Source organism: Chiloscyllium plagiosum, unplaced genomic scaffold (genome assembly GCF_037043375.1).
Source record: "Chiloscyllium plagiosum isolate Xiang-an unplaced genomic scaffold, Cpla_swu_hap1 HiC_scaffold_25, whole genome shotgun sequence".
NCBI classification, from domain to species: domain Eukaryota; kingdom Metazoa; phylum Chordata; class Chondrichthyes; order Orectolobiformes; family Hemiscylliidae; genus Chiloscyllium; species Chiloscyllium plagiosum.
The window spans coordinates 51,666,609-51,690,384 of NW_028270163.1; the positions used below are offsets into that span (position 1 = coordinate 51,666,609).

The 23,776-nt window shown below is 39.8% G+C and overlaps 1 protein-coding gene across 2 annotated transcripts in view; it reads left to right on the forward strand.

The window, feature by feature from the left end:
- The window catches only part of LOC122562267 (centrosomal protein of 95 kDa-like), a 61,565-nt gene that overhangs the window by 29,301 nt on the left and 8,488 nt on the right, over nt 1-23,776 (forward strand). For both annotated transcript variants that reach the window (XM_088000729.1, XM_043715040.2), the window contains 6 exons: nt 3,437-3,534; nt 8,448-8,638; nt 11,060-11,201; nt 13,251-13,365; nt 15,619-15,788; nt 23,012-23,104. In XM_088000729.1, the coding sequence (XP_087856855.1) occupies nt 3,437-3,534; nt 8,448-8,638; nt 11,060-11,201; nt 13,251-13,365; nt 15,619-15,788; nt 23,012-23,104 (809 nt within the window). The remainder of the gene's footprint in view (nt 1-3,436; nt 3,535-8,447; nt 8,639-11,059; nt 11,202-13,250; nt 13,366-15,618; nt 15,789-23,011; nt 23,105-23,776) is intronic.

Below are 23,776 nucleotides of genomic sequence, written 5' to 3' on the forward strand. Positions count from 1 at the left end.
AAACGGTTCTCTGTATTGCAGAGGTTTAACCAGCATCTTGTATTGTTGCAGTGAGACTTCTTGATTCTTATACTCCAACTCTATTGAAATAAAGGCCAACATTCCATTAGCTTTTCTAATTACCTGCTGCACCCGTGTGTTAAGTTTGTGCTTTGTGCACAAGTCCCCTCAAGTCCTTTTGTGTTGCAGTGCAGCTTTCTGCTGGTTTGCGGCAATTAAGTAATGCTGTATTTTGTTCTCCCTTCCAAAATGAGAAACTTCACGTTCTCCCATGTTATACCCCACTTGCCAACAGCTTGCCCGCCTGCTTAACCTATCAATATTTTTCTGTAAACTGTTCTATCCCTCTCCCAGCTTGCCTTTCTACCTATTTTTGTCATGTGCAAGTTTGACTACAGTAAATTTGCTTCCTTTCTCACTCATTAATCTATATTGTAAACAGTTGATGTTCTAGCAGTGAACTGCTGCCTTGAACTACTTTAGTCTGTTTGATGTAGGTCGACCCACAATGCCTTTAGGGAAGGAGCTCCAGTATTTTGACCCTGCAACACTAGAGAAACATGTTTCCAAGTCAGGATAGTGAGTGGCTTAGAGGGGATCGCAGTGTTCCTATGCATTGGTTACCCTTTGTCTTCTGGATTAATATTAGTCATAGGTTTATAAGGTTCTGCCTAAGGAGCCTTGGTGAATTTCTACATTACCTCTTGTACTACTGCTACTGAGCTTAAGTGGTGAAGGAGTGATTGTTTGTGGATGTGGTCCCTAACAAGCAGGCTGCTTTAGACCTGGATGGTGTCAAGTTTCTTGTAGTGTTAGAGCTTCACCTCATGTGATGGAGAATATTCCATTACACTCATGACTTGTCGTTGGTAGATGAACTTTGGGGGAAATAGGAAGTGTTATTTGCTGCAGGATTCCTAGCCTTTGGCCTGTTGGTGTAGGTCTTGATGGTATGGCTAATTTCTAGTTAATAGTAACCCCAGGATATTAATAGTATCAATATCAAAGGATGATGGTTACATTCTTTATTATGGGAAATGGCCATTGCCTGGCACTTGCATAGTGCAAATACAGTTTGCCACTTGTCAGCACAAGCCTGAATATTGTCCAGGCCTTGCTGCATTTGGACTTACATGACTCAGGTACTGAAGCAGTTTATGATGCTATAGTTACTGGAATAAGGACCAGGAGAATCTCGTTGAACAAGAGTTCCCTGATTGGCCCAGGCTGACGCACATAAACAACAGTCTTGGGGATTCTCCTCACTCCCAGGGACTGGGTTGAGCTCTCTGTTCAGAGTCTGTGTACCGTGCACATGTAAATAAAGGGTGACTTGGCAACAGGGTATTGGCCTCCCTAGAGTTATTTTGATGGTGGTGAGAGAAAACCATGCGCTCCTGAAGAGAACTTTTTTTGAGTTAGGATAAGCATTTCTGGCATCATGCCTTTTATTTGTGAAGTCTGGGTAAATGACATTGAGGAAAATGAAAAGTGATGAGTAATTCTTCTGACTGCTTACAGACCTGCAGCTATTTGTTATTGGGAGCCTAACTTTCCCTGAGGCACCAGATGCTAAAATCTTTCAAGAGTTGATGGATTTATTTAAGGAATATTTGGATCTCGAGCCTCTTCTTAATTCTGAGACGTGATCAGTTTTATTTGGCACTTCAAGAGTCTGAAATCTGTAGTGTGATTTTTGACAAGGTTATGACGACTGGCAGAGGTATATGATTTTTGAGTTAACTGTGAATGAGATGCTGAAGGACCATTTGGTAAGTGGGATTCATGACATAACCATGCAAAATGGTCTAGTAGCTGAAGACAACTGGACTTCAAACAGGTGTTACAGCTGGCTTTGTCATTAGAAAATGTGGCAAGTGGAGAGTTACAGGGTGTCCCAATGGAAGGGGACATCCTCCTCTATCCAACTCAGCTGAGAGAACATTTTACAAGGTTCACCACAGGTTGCCTTGGATGATGTGTTAGTAACCAGGAAGGCCAATAAAAAGCGCTTGGAAAGCTAGGACGTAGTGCTTAAATGTTTCTCCCAACCATGTGTATGCCTTAGAAAGGGAAAATGTGTTTCAGGTACTCTAAGTGACCTGGTCACAGCCGTAGGGAGATAAAGTGAGGGCAACTTAAAGGTGCTAGGAGAAAGTGAGGACTGCAGATGATGGAGATCAGAGCTGAAAAATGTTTTGCTGGAAAAGCGCAGCAGGTCAGGCAGCATCCAAGGAGCAGGAGATCGACGTTTCGGGCATAAGCCCTTCTTCAGGAATGAGGAGGGTGTGCCAAGCAGGCTAAGATAAAAGGTCGGAGGAGGGGACTGCTGATATCATGTCACAAACTCTTTTCTTCCAATGCTACTTCTGTGAGGATTTTGAGCTGGAAATACTGTGGTACCTCTGGTCTTTTCAGAGGGACTAAAGATTTCTTTGAAAGCTTGATATTTACTCTTCAGATGGCTTGCCATCAAAATCCCCCCTGCCATGACACATTAAAATTCTTATTTGATTGGTTTTCAGGTGTCAAAACAAACTTTTTAAATGCAATTAATCCTTAGTTTCCAAGTGTATTTTTAAATTAATTGGCTGAATTTAAATTGGGTAAAAATGCTGCTTGGGCCTGCTGACTGAAAAGTCTTTCGATACACTTTTCAACTTTTGGGGCTTGCAAACTTCCAAGCACAGTCGCTTGAAAGCACCATGCACTGCTTTTCAATTCATTTACAATTTTACAATATTTACACACCAACTTTGTGACACACCCAAAAGTGGGGCAATAGGTGGCAATCACCAGAGGATTTCTTGCACACATTTGACCTGGATGTATAGAATCTATGTTGGGGATACCCAGGTTAACTTGCTTCAGATGTACGCAACTGGGGGCCATTCTTTTGGTAATGATGATGTTTGGAACAATGATTGTTGGGCTAATGCTTCAGTAGATTGTGGGCCAGCTCTCCAATTTCTACAGTAAGGAGGACTTTGTTGAGCTGACCTACTCTTTGTCTTGGGCACCTTTTCCCATCTGTTCAGCTTGCATCTTGTGAACTGCATAAAGACTCCCTTTTCCAGTTCCCTTTTGTTCCTAAGAAACATCTTGTCAGCTTCAAAACCTGACCTCATTTCTCTCCCCAGAGATGCTGCCAGACTGGAGTTTCCTCAGGACTTTAGAATTTCAGTATCTGTAGTATTTTCCTTTTTGTTTAAAAAACTTCTTGTCTTCTCCAGGAGGGCTAGATGGTAATAAGGATGTGGAACCTCTCATGAGATGTGTCCAGCTTTACTATTTTGCTCACCAACTAAGCTGAGATAAGCTAAAAATAGGCAAATTTTAATGTGTCTAGATGTTACTCTAACCCTGGGTTGAGGGCAGGGGAACAGAATCTTAAATGTTGCTTAACTACTTTTATTCCAATTAATGTGTTTGGTAGATTCCATAAAGGTATTGGTACCGCAGGAGTCACAATCTGCAGGACGTGGAACAAAGAAGGACCAAGAATTGCAGAACACTGCACAAACAACTGTAGCAGTTAGTATTGCAATTTTAATAGTTTCAGAATGTTGTAACATTGTTAAGCTTCAGTATTTTACTTGTTTTTTTTGTGTGCATGTGCATTATAGAACATACATAGAACAATACAGCACAGAACAGACCCTTCAGCCCACAATGTTGTGCCGAACATTTGTCCTAGCTTAAGTACCTATCCATGTACATATCCAATTGCCCCTTAAAGGTCACCAATGATTCTGACTCTGCCACTCCCACAGGCAGCGCATTCCATGCTCCCACCACTCTCTGGGTAAAGAACCTACCCCTGACATCCCCCCTCCCCCCACCCCCCATCCCCGATACCTTCCACCCTTCACCTTAAATTTATGTCACCTTGTAACACTCTGTTGTACCCGGGGAAAAAGTCTCTGACTGTCTACTCTATCTATTCCCCTGATCATCTTATAAACTTCTATCAAGTCACCCCTCATCCTTCTCTTTTCCAATGAGAAAAGGCCTAGCACTCTCAACCTATCCTCGTACGACCTATTCTCCATTCTAGGCAGCATCCTGGTAAATCTCCTCTGCACCCTCTCCAAAGCTTCCACATCTTTCCTAAAATGAGGCAACCAGAACTGCACACAGTACTCCAAATGTGGCCTTACCAAGGTCCTGTACAGCTGCAACATCATCACATGACTCTTGAATTCAATCCCTCTGCTAATGAATGCTAATACACCATAGGCCTTCTTACAAGCTCTATCCACCTGAGTGGCAACTTTCAAAGACCTATGAACATAGACCCCAAGATCCCTCTGCTCCTCCACATTACTAAGAACCCTACCGTTAACCCTGTATTCCGCATTTTTATTTGTCCTTCCAAAATGGACAACCTCACACTTGACAGGGTTGAACTCCATCTGCCACCCCTCAGCCCAGCTCTGCATCATATCTAAGTCCCTTTGCAGCCGACAACAGCCCTCCTCACTATCCACAACTCCACCAATCTTCGTATCGTCTGCAAATTTACTGACCCACCCTTTGACTCCCTCTTCCCAGTCATTAATAAAAATTACAAACAGCAGAGGACCCAGAACTGATCCCTGCGGAACTCCACTTGTAACTGGGCTCCAGGCTGAATATTTGCCATCTATCACCACTCTCTGACTTCGACCGGTTTGCCAGTTCTGTATCCAACTGGCCAAATTTCCCACTATCCCATGCCTCCTGACTTTCCGCATAAGCCTACCATGGGGAACCTTATCAAATGCCTTACTAAAATCCATGTACACTACATCCACTGCTGTACCCTCATCCACATGCTTGGTCACCACCTCAAAGAATTCAATAAGACTTGTAAGGCAAAACCTACCCCTCACAAATCCGTGCTGGCTGTCCCTAATCAAGCAGTGTCTTTCCAGCTACTCATAAATCCTATCCCTCAGTACCCTTTCCATTACTTTGCCTACCACCGAAGTAAGACTAACTGGCTTGTAATTCCCGGGGTTATCCCTATTCCCTTTTTTGAACAGGGGCACAACATTCGCCACTCTCCAGTCCCCTGGTACCACCCCCATTGACAGTGAAGATGAAAAGATCATTGCCAACAGCTCTGCAATTTTCTCTCTTGCTTCCCACATAATTCTAGAATATATCCCGTCAAGCCCGGAGGACTTGTCTATCCTCAAGTTTTTCAAAATGTCCAACACATCTTCCTTCCTAACAAGTAGCTCCTCTAGCTTACCAATCTGTTTCATACTCTCCTCTTCAACAATACGGTCCCTCTCATTTGTAAATACTGAAGAAAAGTACTCATTCAAGACCTCTCCTATCTCTTCCAACTCAATACACAGTCTCCCACTACTATCCTTGATCGGACCTACCCTCGTTCTCGTCATTCTCATGTTTCTCACATGCATAAAAGGCCTTGGGGTTATCCTTGATCCTACCTGCCAAAGATTTTTCATGCCCTCTCTTAGCTCTCCTAATCCCTTTCTTCAGCTCCCTCCTGGCTATCCTGTATCCCTCCAATGCTCTGTCTGAACCTTGTTTCCTCAACCTTTATGTAAGCCTCCTTCTTCCTCTTTACAAGACACTCAACCTCCCTTGTCAACCAAGGTTCCCTCACACGACCATCTCTTTCCTGCCTGACAGGTACATACATATCAAGGACATGTCATATCTGTTCCTTGAAAAAGTTCCGCATTTCAATGACATCCTTCCCTGACAGCCTACGCTCCCAACTTATGCTCCTCAGATCTTGTCTTGCAGCATCGTATTTACCCTTCCCCCCCCCCCCCCCCCCCCCATTGTAAAACCTACCCTGTTGCACGCACCTATCTCTCCCCATAACTAAGGTGAAAGTTACAGAATTGTGGTCACCATCACCAAAATGTTGTATTACCGTCTCTTGACAGTGCACTGGAACAGGAAGTTATGTCATTGACATCATTGTGCATCTACACCTGCTCTGAAACCCAAAACGTTGATTCTGTTGATGTCACTGTGCACCCATTGGCCAGTTCCTGTCTCACTTGCCATCCTGTTGACAGCTTTGTTCAAGGGGTAGGGCTGTGGGTGAAACAGTGAGTATTAAAGGGTTGAGAGCAGGATAGCAAGATAGGCAACAAATGGGAGGTAAGTGGAGTAATAAGTGAGGAGCAAGGGTTGGGTGTGCAGCTGTGATTGACCAACACCCAATATGTTATTGTTCAATATATGCAGCCATTTGCAGTGTTGCTGACAGTGATATCACTGTCAATATGACTGCAATTGTGGCAGCAAAGATACACAGGATTCAGAACCTGATCTATAGGGAAAAGCTAAGGTGTTTACATTTAAAAAGATTCTTTTGTAGCTAAAATGAGGGATCGGATAAATGTGATCATGCAGATGTTCAATAATAATAGGATTTCAGGTACATGGAGACCTGAATTGGGCAAGCAGAGGTGACACAAAATGGTGAAATGTGAGAGACTGTTCGAATGGAGGATGACTATGTTGAAGACCATAACTTTTTTAAAACTTTTGCCTTTGATATACAAAGTACAATAACCTAAGCTGTACCTTTTTATTCAGTTGGAACAATGTACTGTATCTGTTCATGTTTCGGGCCCTCTTCATTGGGAATGTTAGCTCCTTTCAGTCTGTAAGCATGCCCCTGAGCTACTGTTGTCACTTGAATTCTCCCTTTTACTCCCACTCTAGCCTCTTCCTCCTTCTAGCTTCTGATTGATCAAACTTTATATGGACTCCATGTTAAATTTGACAATTTCAGATTATAACTATTTTTCTTGATAGCACACTACTATTGGCACATGTTGTTATTATAAAAGCAAAATACTGTGGGTACTGGAAATCTGAAATGGAATGGTGGAGCAGATCTGGCAGCATCTATGAACCTTGCAAGTTTCAAGTACTTTTTGGCGACTTATTAGAACGAGTTCAGCTGTTGCCATTTACTAGTTTTGGATTTTTCTTTGTACCCTGAACCTTTTTTTTTTGCCTTGTGTAATCGCTTCTGTTTGTCACATTCATTTCCCTTGTTTACTATACTGTTGAAAACCTTCCTTTTTCTCTTGTCTTTGCTTCCATGTATCTTTCTCTGTTTTGATAGTCAGTGAACTGATACTTAACTCTTTTCCCTTATGCTGCAAGACCAGAATGTTTCTAGTATTTTCTCTCCCCTTTTTTTTTGTTACCTTAGGAATAGTCTAATTGGCTGGGAATAAAATCTATTTCCTGATCCTGTATGTTGCTGGAGTGATTGAATTAAGTCCAAGAGTTGCAGCTATGCTATGCTTCCTTTGTATTTCTTCCACTAGTCTTCTGATGGAGAAGAATTGAGAATTGGATTATCTGAGGAATGTATGGCAAAAGCTGCTCCTTTAACAAGGTCATGCTGTCCTTATCTTTTTTTGAGTTTGTAAACAACAGACTCAAAGTCTGGGGTTAAAGGGTTTTACGACCAATTTAATACTAGCTAACAGATACTACCTCAGGCAGAAGGCTTTCAAGTTTTTTTAAACAAAACACTTGTACAATGAAAGGGGAGTGGCCTGTTCTCCCAGCTCAGTTTTTCTCTGATTTGGTTTGGGTTTTAACAGTAATGTGGTAAAAGCTGTTGGACCCAAAGAAGCAGGTCCAAGCTGGTACTCTGTCTGACTTCTGTCCTGTAAGAACCTGTGTTTGATTTTGTGCCAAGGGGTGTTTATGGGATTTGTTGCTAGTATTAGTTAACAAAATCATTAACTTGGGCTAGACTGTTGGGCTTTTGGAGAGGATAAGTTATTCGGTAATTTTTTTTTGTTTATGCTTTATTTGGTAATCTTGTAAATAAAGTCTGTTTTGTTTAAAACTAAGTAGGTTGACCAGCTGCATCCCTCCTGGAATATTCTCATTACACCTGCATAAAACCGCTAGCAAAGTTAGGGTCTAAGCTATCTTCTTGAAATGTTTTGAAGGGTCTGGCCTCGTCCATAACAAATGTTATAAGTAATGCAGATCATCTGAAATATGTTTGATTGACATGGATTCAGAAGCAGCATGAATCTGTCAACTTTTGTTTAGTTAGGTCTTTTTCTTGCTTCATTTCTTTCCCCATCTTGGGAAAACTTTTTTTTTTAATTTTTACTTACTTATCAACTTTATTTGTGTACTTTCTTCATGGTTAGGAAGCCATGCCTGTGAAGAGACTAGTGCTTTACCTAAGCTTGGAAATAACATTGATTAGCCTGTTGGTTTTTTTATTTTGTTTTGTTTCATATTGATTGTTCAAAAACTTGCACACTGTGCTCAGGACACTGAGAATTTGGAATCTTCTGCTCAGCCCTCTCTCATCCACCCCTTCTGCCATATTTCATGTTGAAGAATATGTTATAGCTAGAACCATAATAAAATTGTCTATGTAAACACCTATTTAGCGATGCTTCTTACCATCTCTTGTATTACAGAACTCTGACAATGTACAGAAACGTGTTGCCTTTCAAACTCAGCCGGACATTAGATTAATGACCATGCAGAGTAAAATGGACCAGTGGGATTCAGTCTTGGAGGAACATGGGGAATCGAACCATTGGCAGTCCTCAGCAACACTGGAACGCAACCAGCATAACTTCAGGAATGAGGATAGTTCCCTTTCACTGTATGTTTGACTTTACTAGATTTGCAATGCCTTTAACAAATCGATCTGGTGTAATGAAAATGAATAGTTGCTTTTGTACATGGCACATCTCATGACATCCAAATGCTTCAAGTAAAGTATTCGTTGAAGTTTAGTCCCAGTTGTAATGTAGGTAACTACAACTAATTTGCCAAAGATAAGGTACCAGAAACAATAACTTTTATTATGAACCATTGTAACTATGTTGATAAAGGAACAGATATCAAACAGGACACCAAAATAGTTCACTCTTATTGCTCAGAATAATCTTATGAGATCTTTTATGTCCATCCAAACATACAGAAGAGATTGACTGACTCTTTTTTTTTTAGGTTACTTTTGGGTTTCACTCTCTATAAATATTAATAGATAAAGTTAAAAACCACACAACACCAGGTTATAGTCCAACAGATTTATTTGGAAGCACTAGCTTTCAGAGCGCTACTCCATCAGATGGTTGTGAAAAAGCAGTGCTCTGAAAGCTAATGCGTCCAAATAAACCTGTTGAACTATAACCTGGTGTTGTGATTTTTAACATTGTCTACACCAGCCCCTCCACATCTTAATAGGTAATACAGTCCTGTATTTATGTTGACATATACAGTTTTGACTCTTTTTTATATAGTTACATAATTAGACTTAATCAGTACAGCTGGTACTGCTATAGCGTGTGTATCTTCAACGAAAATTAGTTTTAATGTGATTGAAGAATTTCAACCGTTATTTGTAGAATGCAAACTTTCCTCATCATCTGTATTTGCTGTAATGTGATTCCAGCCCCATTAGTTTAAATGGCGTGGCTGTTGTACAATTTTCTTAAAACGCGAGATCGCACGAGAATGGAACTATCGCATTAAATCAGAACCGATTGTACCCTAGATTATTAACTTTGTTAAATTTAAAGCCACAAGACAAGGAAGTTAATTCCTTAGACATTGCAGTATTTAAATTGCCACGTGACAGCGGGCACAAGCTGTCAACAAGACTGTATACCCATTCTGTCTACAGGTAAAGTCACAGCTAATGTGTTTCTATCTCTCAAATGCATATACTTGTGGCAGAATTCTTCTCTCCTTTTGTAGCTACATTCTCCATTATTCCCCCTCACACTTACTACATCATTCAACCTAAAGCACTCCCAACCCCACAACCTGAGTCAGCATTTGGTTCTGGTTCCCCTAGTGACTTCATTATCACCAACTCTTTATGGTACTCCTCCAATCGCTAACTGTTTCTCTGAACAGCAAATGCTGGAGAGAGTTTATCAGCAGGAGGCATCGCAGAGAAACCGTCAGAGATTCCACCAACTTTTTCCCCATCCCCTTCTTCCAAACTTGAATGAATATAGCCCTAAACCATCCAATCCCTTTTCATATGTTAGTCCTGCCATTCCAGGAATCAGTCTGGAGCCTATAGACTGACTCCATAGCTGGACCATTCTTGCTGTGATGAGACCAAAACTGTGCACACTACTCCCAGGTATAGTCTGACAAAGACCATATACAATTGTAGTAAGACTCGAATCCTCTCACAATGAAGGTCACAATACCATTTGCCACCTTGCTTTCTGCACCTGCATGCTTGCGTTTCAGTGGCTGGTATATAAGGACACCCTCGGTCTTGCTGCTCCCTACCCCTTTCCTAATCTAATGTCATTCAGATCATCTACCTTCCTGTTTTTGGTACCAAAATGAATAACCCACATTTATCCACATTTTACTCCATCTGCCATGCATTTGCCTGCTCTTTCAACTTGTTCAAATCACACTACAGCATCTCTGCAACCTCCTTACAATTCTCCCTCCAATGCAGCTTTGTGTTGTCTACAAACTTGGGGATACTAAGTTTTGGTTCCCTCTTCCAAATCATTATTAACATTTATAAGCAGCTGAGTTCTAAGTACTGAGTCCTGTGGTACACCACTAGTCACTGCCTGCCACTGAAAGTTGTTCCAACTTTATTTATCTGCTAACCAATTCTCTCTATCTATCTATCTATCTATCTCTCTCTCTATCTACCCCAGTCCTATGCACTTTAACTTTAAATGCTATTGTGTTATGTGGGACCTTGTCAAAAGCCTTCTGAATGTTCAAATAAATCACTTTCACTGGCTCCCTCTTATCAACTCTAATTGTTGCATCCTCTCTCAATTCTCGTAATTTGTCAAGCATGATTTCCCTTTTGTAAATCTCATACTGACCCTGTTCAGTTCTATCACTGTTTTCCAATTGATGGTGGTTAATAAGGCAGAGTTGTACAACTGCAGATATACCAGTCTTACTGAGTGGAAGAGTTCCAAAATGTTAAATGCTGTGGATTGATTGGCAACTGCTTAAAAATTGACCTATGAATGTGTGAAAATTATAACCTACAGTCTTTTCCAATTGCAACTTCTTTTTATAGTAACCATAGAGATCGAGGTGATATATGCACTTTACTTGGAGATGAACCTCTATCTCGCCGTAGAGTAAAGAATATCCTTGCAGAAGAGGAGCTGCATGAGATGTCTGAGCAGCTGTCTCTAAAGCTGCGCCAACTTGATATGGTAACATTTGCATTCAGAACACTGCAAGATAACAGTCATTAACCAGTTAAAATTATCTTAAGATATTTGAAAAGTAATGGTCCTGCCTGAGAGTTCAAATTCTTGAGTCAGGTTGCTGTATAAAATGTTGCATGCCAGACAGGTTGCATGATTCCATATCCCATGGAAGTCCCACTGACGATCACTATATGGGAAATTGAGCTGTTACTGCATTTTTGGGTTCCAAAGCCCTTTTTGTTTTGCTACGCATAATGGATAATGTTTCTAAAGCTGTGATTGGCCTGAAAACATACAGACAGGATTTTCTTTTGCATTGAATACAAGGGTGGCATATGTTAAACCTTAATGATTTGTCTCAACTAGCATTCTTATCTTGGACATCACACTGAGGTAGGTGGAAGATGCTATGGAGATTTTACTAGAATGGGTTCAAAGAAGAATCCTCTTTGACTCTCACATTTAGTTCTGTATCTTTTTCTGCTGATGTTATCAAACATTTTTTTTTTCTTTCTCCCCAATATTTTGTTATTTCCAATTTCCAGTGTTTTTTGCTCTTAATTTATTAGAATAAAACCAAAACTAATTTTCTTATATTGAGAGACCAATGGCACTGCAGTTTTCACAACGACAAGGTTGAAGAAAATTGTGAGTACAAGTGTTTAAAGATCACAAAGGTATTTAACAGAGAAATGAGGAAAACTGTTTCCAGTAGCAACCATAGAATACCCATCAAAACACCGTGAGAGCAGAAGTACACCATTTGATACAGTTTTGCCATTGTGAGATTGTGATTGATCTGTTATTCCTCCACCCCACTTTCCTGCCTTATCCCTATACTCTGATTCACCTTACTGCTTAGAAATCTATCTTTGCCTTTGAATATATTTAACAACCCCAGCCTCAACAGCCCTCCATGGTAAAGAATTCCAGATTTGTTACCCTTAAAATTTCTCTTCACTGTCTTAAATGGGCAACTCCTTACTAAGTTTTAAGACAGCTGGCCCTAGACTTTCCTGCAATGACATCCTATAATTTTTCTAAACTCCAATGAGTACAAACCCAACCTACTTAACCTCTCCTAAGAAAATCTTTCCATATCTGGGATCAACCTAGTGAACTTGCATTGTAAGCACTCCAAAGAAAGTATATTTTCCCTTAGACATTGTGAATAGTTTTGGTTCCTTTTATCCAAGTGCGGTCTAACCCTGGAATGCCACCCCCGCATCCCCCCCCCACCCCCTCTGGTTCCGCTTATCCTGCTTTTCAAAGAATGGTTCTGAGGAAGCGTCACTGGACCTGAAACGTTAACTTTGATTTCTCTTCACAGATGCTGACAGACCTGCTGAACTTTTCCAGCAACTTCTGTTTTTTTTTCTGATTTTATAGCATCCGCAGTTCTTTTTGGTTTTTATTATGCATTTCTAAATGTTTGCTATTACATCATTTTACAATAGACTCTAATGACGGATGTTAAGCTAAACGGCTTGTAATACCTTTTTGTTTTGTTTTTGGTGTTTTTTTGAATAAAGTTGTTACCTTTTGCACTTATCCAGAATCTAAGGATTCTTGAAATATAATTACCAGTGCATCCACTATGTCTGTGACTACTTCTTTTTCTATCCTACATTGCAACTCATCTGGTGCGGAAGACTTATTAACCTTGAGCTCCCTTGGTTTCTCTAGTACTATTTCTGTAGTGATTATTATATAATTATGTTCATTTTTGTGGCTTTTTCTTTAAATATATAAAAAAGCTGCTACTATCTTGTTATTTGCTAGTTTGCTGTCTGTTTGCTAAAAGATTAGTTTTTTTTTTAAAAGTAGTTATGATCAAGAATACCTGAAAGTGTGATGGAAGCAGATATAGTAGTAACTTTCAAAACCAATATTGTATTTATAGGGGAAAAATTTACAGTGTGACAAATTATACAGGTCCATTAAGACAAATGGCTTCCTTTTCTGATACCACATCATTCCGTGATTCGTACAGTTCTTGGCTCGAGAATTCATATGATTCAATATATGAATTGACTGTTCTCTTGTTAACAGATGCTGAAACAAGCTCTGGGTGAGAAGGATGAAGTTCATAATTCCAAGGAAGAAGATAAATTGTCTCAACACAGTGACAGTATCACAGAATATAGAAGAGTCCAGCAGTTGCCTGGTGAGTGATCTCAAATTTGTTAAACTGCATTTGAGATAAACTTTGGAACAGGTGCAAGTTGCAAGAAATTTTTAGAATAGATATTTAAGTCCAGCACATTCAGTAATCAATTACATAGTGTGTACAGCATGGAAACACATGGCCCTCATCTGTTTCTTTTATACTTGTTGACAGGATGCTGGTGTTGCTGGTCAGGGCAGCAATCTTTGCCCTGAGAAGGGAATGGTAAGCTAGCTTCATGGACATTGCAGTCCATGATGGAGTGGAGGTAGGGTTAGATACACCCTTAGTATTGTGCTGTTGGGAAGGGAGTTCCCAGATTTTTATCCGGAGAAGGAATGACACCAGTCCAGGTTAGGATCATAAATGGCTTAGCCAGAAATTTGGAGGTGGCGATGCTTTCACGCTGCCCTTTTTCTAGCTGGAGAAGTTGTGGGTTTGGAAGATACTATCAAGAGAGCTTTGGTGAATTAACTGTTGTGCATCTTTTAGATCGTGTGCACTGCTCTGCTTTTGTCGAGGAAGCAACTGTTAATGGTCCATGTTAGTGTCCTTCCATTCCTCTTCATCTAACCCCATCAACATATGCATCTACTGTTTCTTGTGTTTGAAAATGTCTCTGCTTCTTGCTTCAACCACTTGTGTGATAAGTTTCGTGTTTTCAGGCGTCTTTATGGTAAAGAAGCTTCTGTTGAATTCTCTATTGGATTTATTAATAACTATCATCAGGCAATGAAATAAAGAGCTGCCTTTGGCCAGAACACACAACCCATCTTTTACTTATGACTCTACTTTTGGTGCCCATGACAAATGGAAACATTTTCTGTCTACCCCTATCAACCTCCATCATAATTGTGAAGATCTTCACTGCTTCTGAAGAGAATCTTCATTAGTTTATTTCAAAATGTCTTAATTTTTAATGTATTATTATTGAGGTTGGGGCAGGTGAGGTATGAAAACTCTGATGTAAGTAGTTAATTGGCATAAATAAAATGCTCTAATTTGACAACATTTCCTTATTTGCTATGTTACTTCATAACTATTTGTCAACTCCTTGCACTATTAGGTTCAATATGATTCCAGGAGAAAGTGAGGACTGCAGATGCTGGAGATCAGAGCTTAATGTGTTGCTGGAAAAGCGCAGCAGGTCAGGCAGCATCCAAAGAGCGGAGAATCGACATTTCGGGTATAAGCCCTTCAAGAATTCCTGAAGAAGGGCTTATGCCCGAAACGTCGATTCTCCTGCTCCTTGGATGCTGCCTGACCTGCTGCGATTTTCAAGCAACACATTTTTAAGCTTCAATATGGTTCCAGCTGAGTTTGATTATCATCAATGTTCATGAAAGATTTATGCACAGCAAAACTTGCCTAATGTAAAACATTAAACCCAGTTGTGTTTTGAGGGGATTACTAGGTGTGTGTAATTTTTTTTTTGTCTAGATAATTAATTGTGCATTTTGACACATTACTAAAATTGCAAAGAAAATGCTTTCTGAATATAAGGCCCATTTAAATTGCTGATCTCGTTGGAAAGAAATGTATGAATAAGGAATTGGCTGAAACATGTAGGCATGTAACACAATTTTGGAATTGATGTATAGGCACCTTTCTTAATTCACTGATTTGATCATCTAAGATGCTGCAATTCTAGATTTGTGATCAACTTGCCACCCAGCTGACTCAGTGAATACCTCTGGTTGCAACTCAGTGCTGCAGCACAAGATGGTGTTTTATTTTGATGATGTCTCCACTGCTCATAGATGCGTTTGAGAATATGATGTAACCCCCCCTCACTCCTCAGAGTCTGGAAATGATGAAAGTGGACACTCCATGCTGTTCAAGTTTAAACTACTGTTTGAAAAAAATCTGAAAAACAACACAGCAATGTCTGACCTCTAAACTGAAATGCATCGAAACAGCAGCATAAATGGGACTTTTACATGTTAAAACAAGACCTAATTATTTTAATGCAAGAAATTGGTACAGCTGCTGTACCTTGCAGAAAACACATAAATTATCTTCTTCTGTTTTGTCTGTGTATTTGAATTTTGGAAATGTCAAATAGAATGAAATATAATTAGTATCAAATTTGAATATTTGGAACTAGTGAGGAAAGACTGTTTCTGCCCAGAATAAAAGTATTTAAGCTGCTGTAATCAACTGAGTTATTGTTTTTTGGTCAATTTAAACTGACACAGTATTTAAGTGAAGAGATTATAAAAGGAATAGTAATCCAATCCATTTGTAATGCAGCAAAACAAACCAGGAAGCCAGCACGTGCCCGCTCCCTTTCTCCATCACCACCACGACATACCCTTCAAGCTGAATTTGAAGATGCTGTCAATAAAGACTCAAAGGGACAGATGAGGAGAATTCGCAGAGAGCTGCAAAAAGAAATGGACCAACAAAGGATGAAAGCAAAGGTAAATTAATTCCAAAGGTTGGACTAACTCTTTTTAAGCAAGCTGAAATCAGTTTGTTGCACTTTGAATAAATCTGACCTTTTTTAAGAGAACCATTTGAAAAGCAATGTTAAACTGTCCTATTCACCGTTGCTGCTTCAGAAAATATTGATCTATCCAACTAAGTCTTTCAAGGTAATTTTTTTTGTAGAGTAAGCGGTGCTTTTAGTAAATGAATAAATGTTTTGGACTTTGACCAACTTTTACTAAATTAATCATATAAAGAAATGAAATATTCAACTATGTTATATTAAAGAAGTTATTATTTGATTCCATATTGTAGTTAGCCAGTCCAATTGTTTACTATTTGAATGTGAGTTATGTTTGTGACCTCCAAGCTTCACGTATAAAGAATTTTTTTTTTTGTAGGTAAGGTTCTGTTCAATTCTGTTCAATTGATTTTTGTTTTCAAGACACTTTTAACCATGTTTTCTCAGTGGTACAGTTTTGGGTCAGTCATGATTAATAGTCTCTCAAAAATTGGTCTACAGTTCTGACATCTATTAAATGAATTAAACAAAGTACTAGAAGCTGAATGAAGATTACAAATTACATTTAACAAGTATCATTCAGGTGAGCTGTTAAAGAACTGTCACCTGCGTGAACATTATTCACATCAAATGTTGGTTGAGGCATGTAGATTTTTTTTTTTAGCAACTGCATATTTAACAACACTGACCATTGCTGATGAGCTCAAGGAGGAAACGTGGATAGGTTTGAGGGTTGTAGATTGGTTGTTCAAAATCCTAGTATGCTGTACCTGAGTGACTGGGGTACCTAAGCCTCTACTATCTATTTCAGTGATGCAGGAAGTAATTAGCACCATCTTTTTGGGCTGTTCAGGATGGGAAATACATCCTGTCTTTGCCAGGAAAGCTCATATTCCATGAATTAATTTAGAAAGCCTTATGTGGTGTGAAAGTCTGTAGTGCCAGATCATTTCATATGAAATTTTCAGTGAAATAAAGTAGAGAAAATATTGGACCTTTTTCCATGCATAAAACCTCTGTAATGCTGTTGATTCTATCCACTTCTTTTTAAAAAAAGATAGAGAAGCACTTAAGTAGAGACTGATACAGGGCAATAGGGTATGGAAAAGTTAGAATTGTCCTAAGAGTGAACTTTTTGGCTGAATTAATTCTCTGTCACTTCAATTTGCTTTTAAGTGCAAAACGATATACTGAATGATGTGACAGTGACGAACCACAATATTTTCATATGTACTTATGTCAAGTCTCAAGCTCACTGTTCCCTTTTGACTCCTCGACTATTGATAAGTGATCAGCCTGCTGTGCAACACCTAGTATTGGATGAACAGAGCACTTCAGTTAAATATTGGGACAACTGAAGCCATTATTTTGAGCACTGCTCCAAATTATGCTTCATAATTGCTGACTCCATCTTGTGGTCTGGCAACTGTCTGCATTTTAATTAGTCTGCTTGTGCTCTGTTGTTATATTTGACCTTCTGGATGCACTTCAGACTTCATTTAATCCATCAATATGACTATGTCTATTTCCACTTAGAGCACGGAGTCATACAGCATAGAAATAGACCCGACGGTCCATCCAGTCCATGCCAAAGATAATTCCAAACTAAACCAGTCCCACGTGTTTGCTCATGGCCCCTTATCCCTCCAAACCTTTCCTATTCATGTATTTATCCAAACTTCTTTTATGCATTGTGATTGTGCCTACATCCACCAGTTCTTCAGGAAGTTCATTCATGTACTCAACTCCTTACTATACTCCTTATTTACACTCCACTGTGTGGCCAAATCCTGTTTTGAGTCTAGTTACAAGTTTGCTAATGACACCACTGTTGTAGCTTGGATGCCAAATGAGGAGACAGAGTATAGGAAAGAGATTGACGACTTAGCAGCGTGTTATAAAGTCAACCATCACTCCTTCGACAATCAGTAAAATAAAGGAGGTGGTCAGTGACTTCAGAAAGTGGAGTGGAGGACATGCCCCTGTCTGCATCAATAGTGGAGAATGTCAAGTTCCTGGGAATGATCACTAATAATTTGTCCTGGTCCACCCACTTTGATGCAATGGTCAAGAAAGCACAGGAGGCTAAGGCAATTCAGCATGTCCGCAAGAAGTCTTATCAATGTTAACAGATGCATCACTGCTTGGTATGGTAACTGCTTTTCCCAAGACCACAAGAAATTAGAGTAATGAACACAGCCCAGTCCATCACAAGCCAGCCTTCCATTTGTTGACGCCATCTTACTGCCTGCTCCAATGAGAAAGCAACCAGTGTAATCAAAGACCCCTCTCGCCCTGGTTATACTCTTTTTCCCACCTCCCGCTTCAGTCAGGCAGAAGGTACGAAAGCTTGAATACACGTATGATTAGATTTAAGAACAGCTTCCCTGCTTTTGAATGGACCCCTCAGAAGTTAATTCACATCTCTCACTCTGCATGTTTTCTGCAGCTGTAATACAGTATTCTGTACTCTGTTCTGCTACCCTGATGCACTTCATATGGTATGATCTGTCTGTGCAGCACACAAAACAACACTTTTTCAGTACCTCAGTATGTAACAATAATAAATCAATCAACCTCTGTCTTCTGTTCAAGTAAGATCAGCCTGAATATCCAAAATTTGCTAACATAAGTGATTTTGGAGAATGGTTTGAGGAATTTCAGTTATGTGCCCTCTCCAGTACTTTTGCATCTTCTGAAATGTAGTGCCCAGAAATAAATGCAATACTTCTGGTTAGACCAAACTTAAATGCTAGAGGAACTCCAGTCTGACTGTGTATCTGGAGGGATGAGGAGAAGAGTGATGGAGTGAGAGAGGGGGATAAAGTCAATAAAGGAAAAAATAGGTTTACTCTGCTGAGATCAAAGCCAACAAACCAGACACAGCCAGACCAAGGTGGGAATGTAAGAGAGTAGCTTTGAAGATGTGGAAATAAATTATGGAGTCCTCGAGGCCACGAAGTGCCGAAGTGGAAAAAAGTATTGTTCCTCCAGCTTGCATTGTGCTTGATTAGAACATTGTTGTAGACCAAGAACGGAAAGGTTAGCATGGGAACAAGGTATTTTAACAAAAGCCTTTAGAAGATCGGTGTCTTCTTTATGTGGACAGAGTGGAGGTGTTCATAAAGTAGTCTCCCAGTCTGCATTTGGTCATCTCATGTAAAGGAGATTGCATTGCAAGCAGCGAATACAGTAGACGAGATTGAAAGTGCAAGTAAAATGCTGCTTCACCTGGAAGGTGGTTTGGGGCCTTGGATGGTGAGGTGGTGAATTGGCAAGTGTTGTACCTTCTGGGATTTAGATGGGAAGATACATCAGGGGAGTGAAGGTGATGGAAGAGTGGGCCAAGATGTTAGAGAGGTAATGGTCCCTATGGAATATTGACAGTGGAGAGGATGGGAAGATGTATTTGGTGATATCCTGCTGGAGGTGACAGAAATGGCAGTTGATGCTTTAAAAGCAGAGACTGGTGGGGTGGAAGGTGAGGACAAAGGGAACTGTTGTTTAGCGGGGAGGGAAAGGGGTGAAGGTAGATGTGAGAGAAATGGATCAGATGTCATTGAGAGCATTGTTAATCACAGTGGGGTGTGGTGGGGTAATCCTTTCTTGAGGAAAAAGGACAAGTCAGAAGATGATGTTTATACAAGTTCAAATAACATCTTTTGCTCTTATTCTCTGGCCCTGTTATTAAAAATATACAGGCTTCTATTTGCTTTGTCAAGGTGTCCTGTCATTTTATATAAATCAGTAATTTACCCAGACCTCTCTGCTCCTGCACCTCTTTAGAATTATACCCTTTGTGTTAAATTGTTTCTCCAAGTTCCTCCTAGCAAAATGAATCACCTCTCATTTCTCAATGTTAGACTTTTATCTGTTGCCTATCTGCCCACTTCATCAACTTGCCTACATCTTTTTGAATGCTTCCAAGTTTTGTATCATCCATCATCATTGAAATCATGCCTTTTTACCTGAAGAAGGGCCTGTGCCCGAAACGTCGAATCTCCTGTTCCCTGGATGCTGCCTGACCTGCTGTGCTGTTCCAGCAATAAAGTTCAAACATGCCTAGATCTGAGACAACTAATGTGGATTAGGGAAGAAACAAGGATCTTGTACTGACCCCTGGAGAACCTACAGTCCAGAAAACATGCATTAACCTCTTTCCAGTCAGTTAATCAATTCTAATATCCGCAATGCTACTATCCCTTTTTATTCTATGAGCTCTAATTTGTGTTTGTTGCATACCAACAATTGTCTTTTGGAACACATTTTTTCAATGTAAAGTGACTGTGGAATGAAAAAGATACCAGCAATGATTTTTCAATGATTAACCAACTAACATACTAAAGGATTATGCAACTGTTTTGTAAACTTAGATGCTGTATTCAGCAAAACTGGGAATAACAACACTTGAAGGAATTGTTTGATCAATTACAGTGTATTAATTTGGTCATATTTTGCCTCAAAAGTGAATTTGTTTTGTTAAACAAAAGTGACTTATCTGAGTCACAGAATCAAAGCAGAGTGTAACCCAGAGATGCAGGAGTTATTCTGGATTTTCCAATGTCTACGTCACAAATGCATCATTTAGCAATATATTGGAATAAGCGTATTTTGTCAGAAGCTTGGTACAGTTTTCAGCACAACACTGTCTCCTTTGATAAGTTTGCCAAAGAACAGAATTAACTAAAAATATTGACCACTTAAACTGCAATAAATACCACATCAGTTTGAATAGTACCAAATTACAATGAAACATCCGACTGGTATTGGTGCAGTGTTATTACAAGGCAGCAAGGTAGGGATTGAATCACCAGTCAGTTGTATTTCTACAAAATTGAATTTGTGGTAGCAGAAGTATTCAACTGTGGTTAGAGTTCTGAACTTGGTCTGGACAATCACCATCTATAGAATGCATCTACCAGGCCCGCTGTCAAGGAAAGGCCACCAGCGTTCTCAAAGATCCACCCCCCCCGGCAATACTTTTCTACAACCTCTACCATCGGGGAGAAGGTTTTAGAAGCCTGAACACACGCACCAGCTGGTTTCTACCTGACTGTTGTTAGAATACTGAATGGACTCCTGAATTAGCATTCACCTTTACCTGTGTTTTTGTTTTTGCTGCTATTTACCTATTATTTATTTATTTTATTTATCTATCTGTGCTACCTAACTCTGTGATCTGCCTGTATTTCTCGCAAGACAAAGCTTTTCACTGTGCCTCGGTACACGTGACAAGAAATTCAATTCAACTCGAGCTCGTAAGCCCGGTATTAGGTCTAAAACGTTTTGAAATCTACATATCTAACAACTCTGCAGATCACTTCTCATATTTCTGGAATGATTTCACAAAAGTGAGACTTTTGAGTTTAATGCTACAATCACAATCTGAAAATAATTCATGTGACTAAAAGACATTATATCTAATACTTGTCAAGTGCAGATATGGAAGGAAATGTCAGAACAATCGACTTGTTTTGTATATGCTATAGCTGTGAATAGTGATGAGCAAAATAATACAAATAATAAATGCATCTTAAAGATAGCTTTTTAAACTTTTTTTTCTGCATGATATACCATTAGAAATCTACAGGATGAGAAAAGAGCCTTCAGCCTAATGAGTCTTGGTTAGTCAAAATCAACAACCTAATTATTTTAACTTTCCAGCACTTAATCCATAGCCTTGTATGCCTTGACAACACAAGCATAAATTTAAATACTACTTGAATGTTAAGGTTTCTGCCTTTACCTATCTTTTTGTTATAGCCTCCCACCACCCTCCAGTTGAAAATGATTTTACTTCTACTCCCTGTAAACCCTTTGCCCTTAACCTTCAATCAGTATTCTGTGGTAGTTGTTCCCTCCACCAAGGGGGGAAATGTTCATCCCATCTGCTCCTCATGATTTTATACAGTGAGTGTTTATAGTAATATTTGGGATCTGCAATATCTTCAGTTCTAGATTAGATTAGATTAGATTACAGTGTAGAAACAGGCCCTTCGGCCCAACAAGTCCACACCGACCCGCCGAAGCGAAACCCACCCATACCCCTACATTTACCCCTTACCTAACACTAGGGGCAATTTAGCATGGCCAATTCACCTGACCCTGCACATCTTTTTGGACTGTGGGAGGAAACCGGAGCACCCGGAGGAAACCCACGCAGACACGGGGAGAACGTGCAAACTCCACACAGTCAGTCGCCTGAGGCGGGAATTGAACCCGGGTCTCGGGCGCTGTGAGGCAGCAGTGCTAACCACTGTGCCACCGTGCCGCCGTGAAGGTAGTCGTTTAAAAGGTGAAATTTTATTTTAAGAGTGGGTCAAAGTATTCCCAAGAAATCATGTGATTTGAACTAAATGGCTAGACAAGCTAACTTGAGATAATAGCTGGTGTTTACTAATAAACAACAAATTTAAGGTAATTCTGAAAACCTGGACTGGAACAAAACAGCCAGTGGACTGGAACAAAACAGCCAGTGGACTGGAAGACCAGGAGCAGAGTGAAACTGGCACAGTGGAAAGCTGGTGTGGCATGTGACTGTTTGCACAGTGACTCGTAAACGTTGATCTGTTATCTGTGAAGAACTAGGGTTGAATTTTATGAGAGGGCCAAAAATAGGGAGTCAACTTTTACATGTGAACGACTATTACTTGAGTATATATGGTATTTAGCAGCCTCAACATAGTTTTTGAAAAAAGTAGGGTTTTAATCCAATTGCTTTAAGAGTCAGTGATTTTATAAACAAGTGATTTGTTTCTTGGAGAGACAGAATTACATCTAGCTTGAAATGCATAGTCAGAATAGGAAAATGCAAACTCATCAGTAAAATTTTAAAAAATAGATGTGATACTTCACTATGTTGCGTGTCTTTAATGGAAATTGTTGGTGGGGCAAGGGTTGAATTTTGTTTTTGCTGTTTTAAGATCTTTCCAAATTAACCTTATTTTCACTTGTAATGCGATACATGTTTTGTTCTTTTTGTTAAAAGTACACTAGCAGATTCTTGTGAATATGTTCAGTGACTGATCTTGGTGGTAACCAAATTGTAGCAATAAACACTTGGCCTATCCAGTCTGGTTTCACTCTGGGATTTTTACTAGTCCTTTATTATCAACAACTGGAATTAAAACATCTCGTAGTCAAACAGTTAGTTAATAATAATGTTCATACACTCCTTCCTTCGCCCCATTGCAGGAGGTGAGTGAGTCTTACAAAGAAGAATTGGTCAACTACAAAATGAAGGAGAAATCTAAGCTTGAAAAAGAGAAGAAAAGTGTCAAGAAAGCAGTGAGTCATATGTGCTAAATGTGTCTTGACTTGATTTTTCTTCTAAATGTTTAGTAAAGATAATTAACTATTGGGCCAGAGCTTGTTTTTAAAAAAACCTATTTTGGGCATCACCTAGGAAGAGCACTTATTGCCTGTCTCTGTTCAACTGAGTGGCTTGTTAGGCCATTTTGGAGTGGAAATGGGAATCATTTACACTGCTGTGCGTATGAAGTTACAATTTGGATATGGGTGGCAAATTTCCTTTCCATAAGGATATGACCAGGAACATAGAATATTACAGTGCAGTACAGGCCCTTCAGCCCTCAATGTTGCATTGACCTGTGAAACCAACCTGGAGCCTATACTACACTTCCATTATCATCCACATGTTTATCCAAAGACCATTTAAAGTTGGTGAGTCTGCTACTGTTGCAAGCAAGGTGTTCCACACCCCTACTACTCCTGAGTAAAGAAACCACCTCTGACATCTGTCCTATATCAATTTAAAGCTCCGTCCCCTTGTGCTAGCCATCACCATCCGAGGGAAAAGGCTCTCGCTGTCCACCCGATCTAACCCTCTTTATATGTCTCAATTACGTCATGCCTCAACCTTCTTCTCTAACGAAAACAACCTCCAGTCCCTCAGCCTTTCCTCATAAGACCTTCCCTCCATACCAGGCAACATCCTAG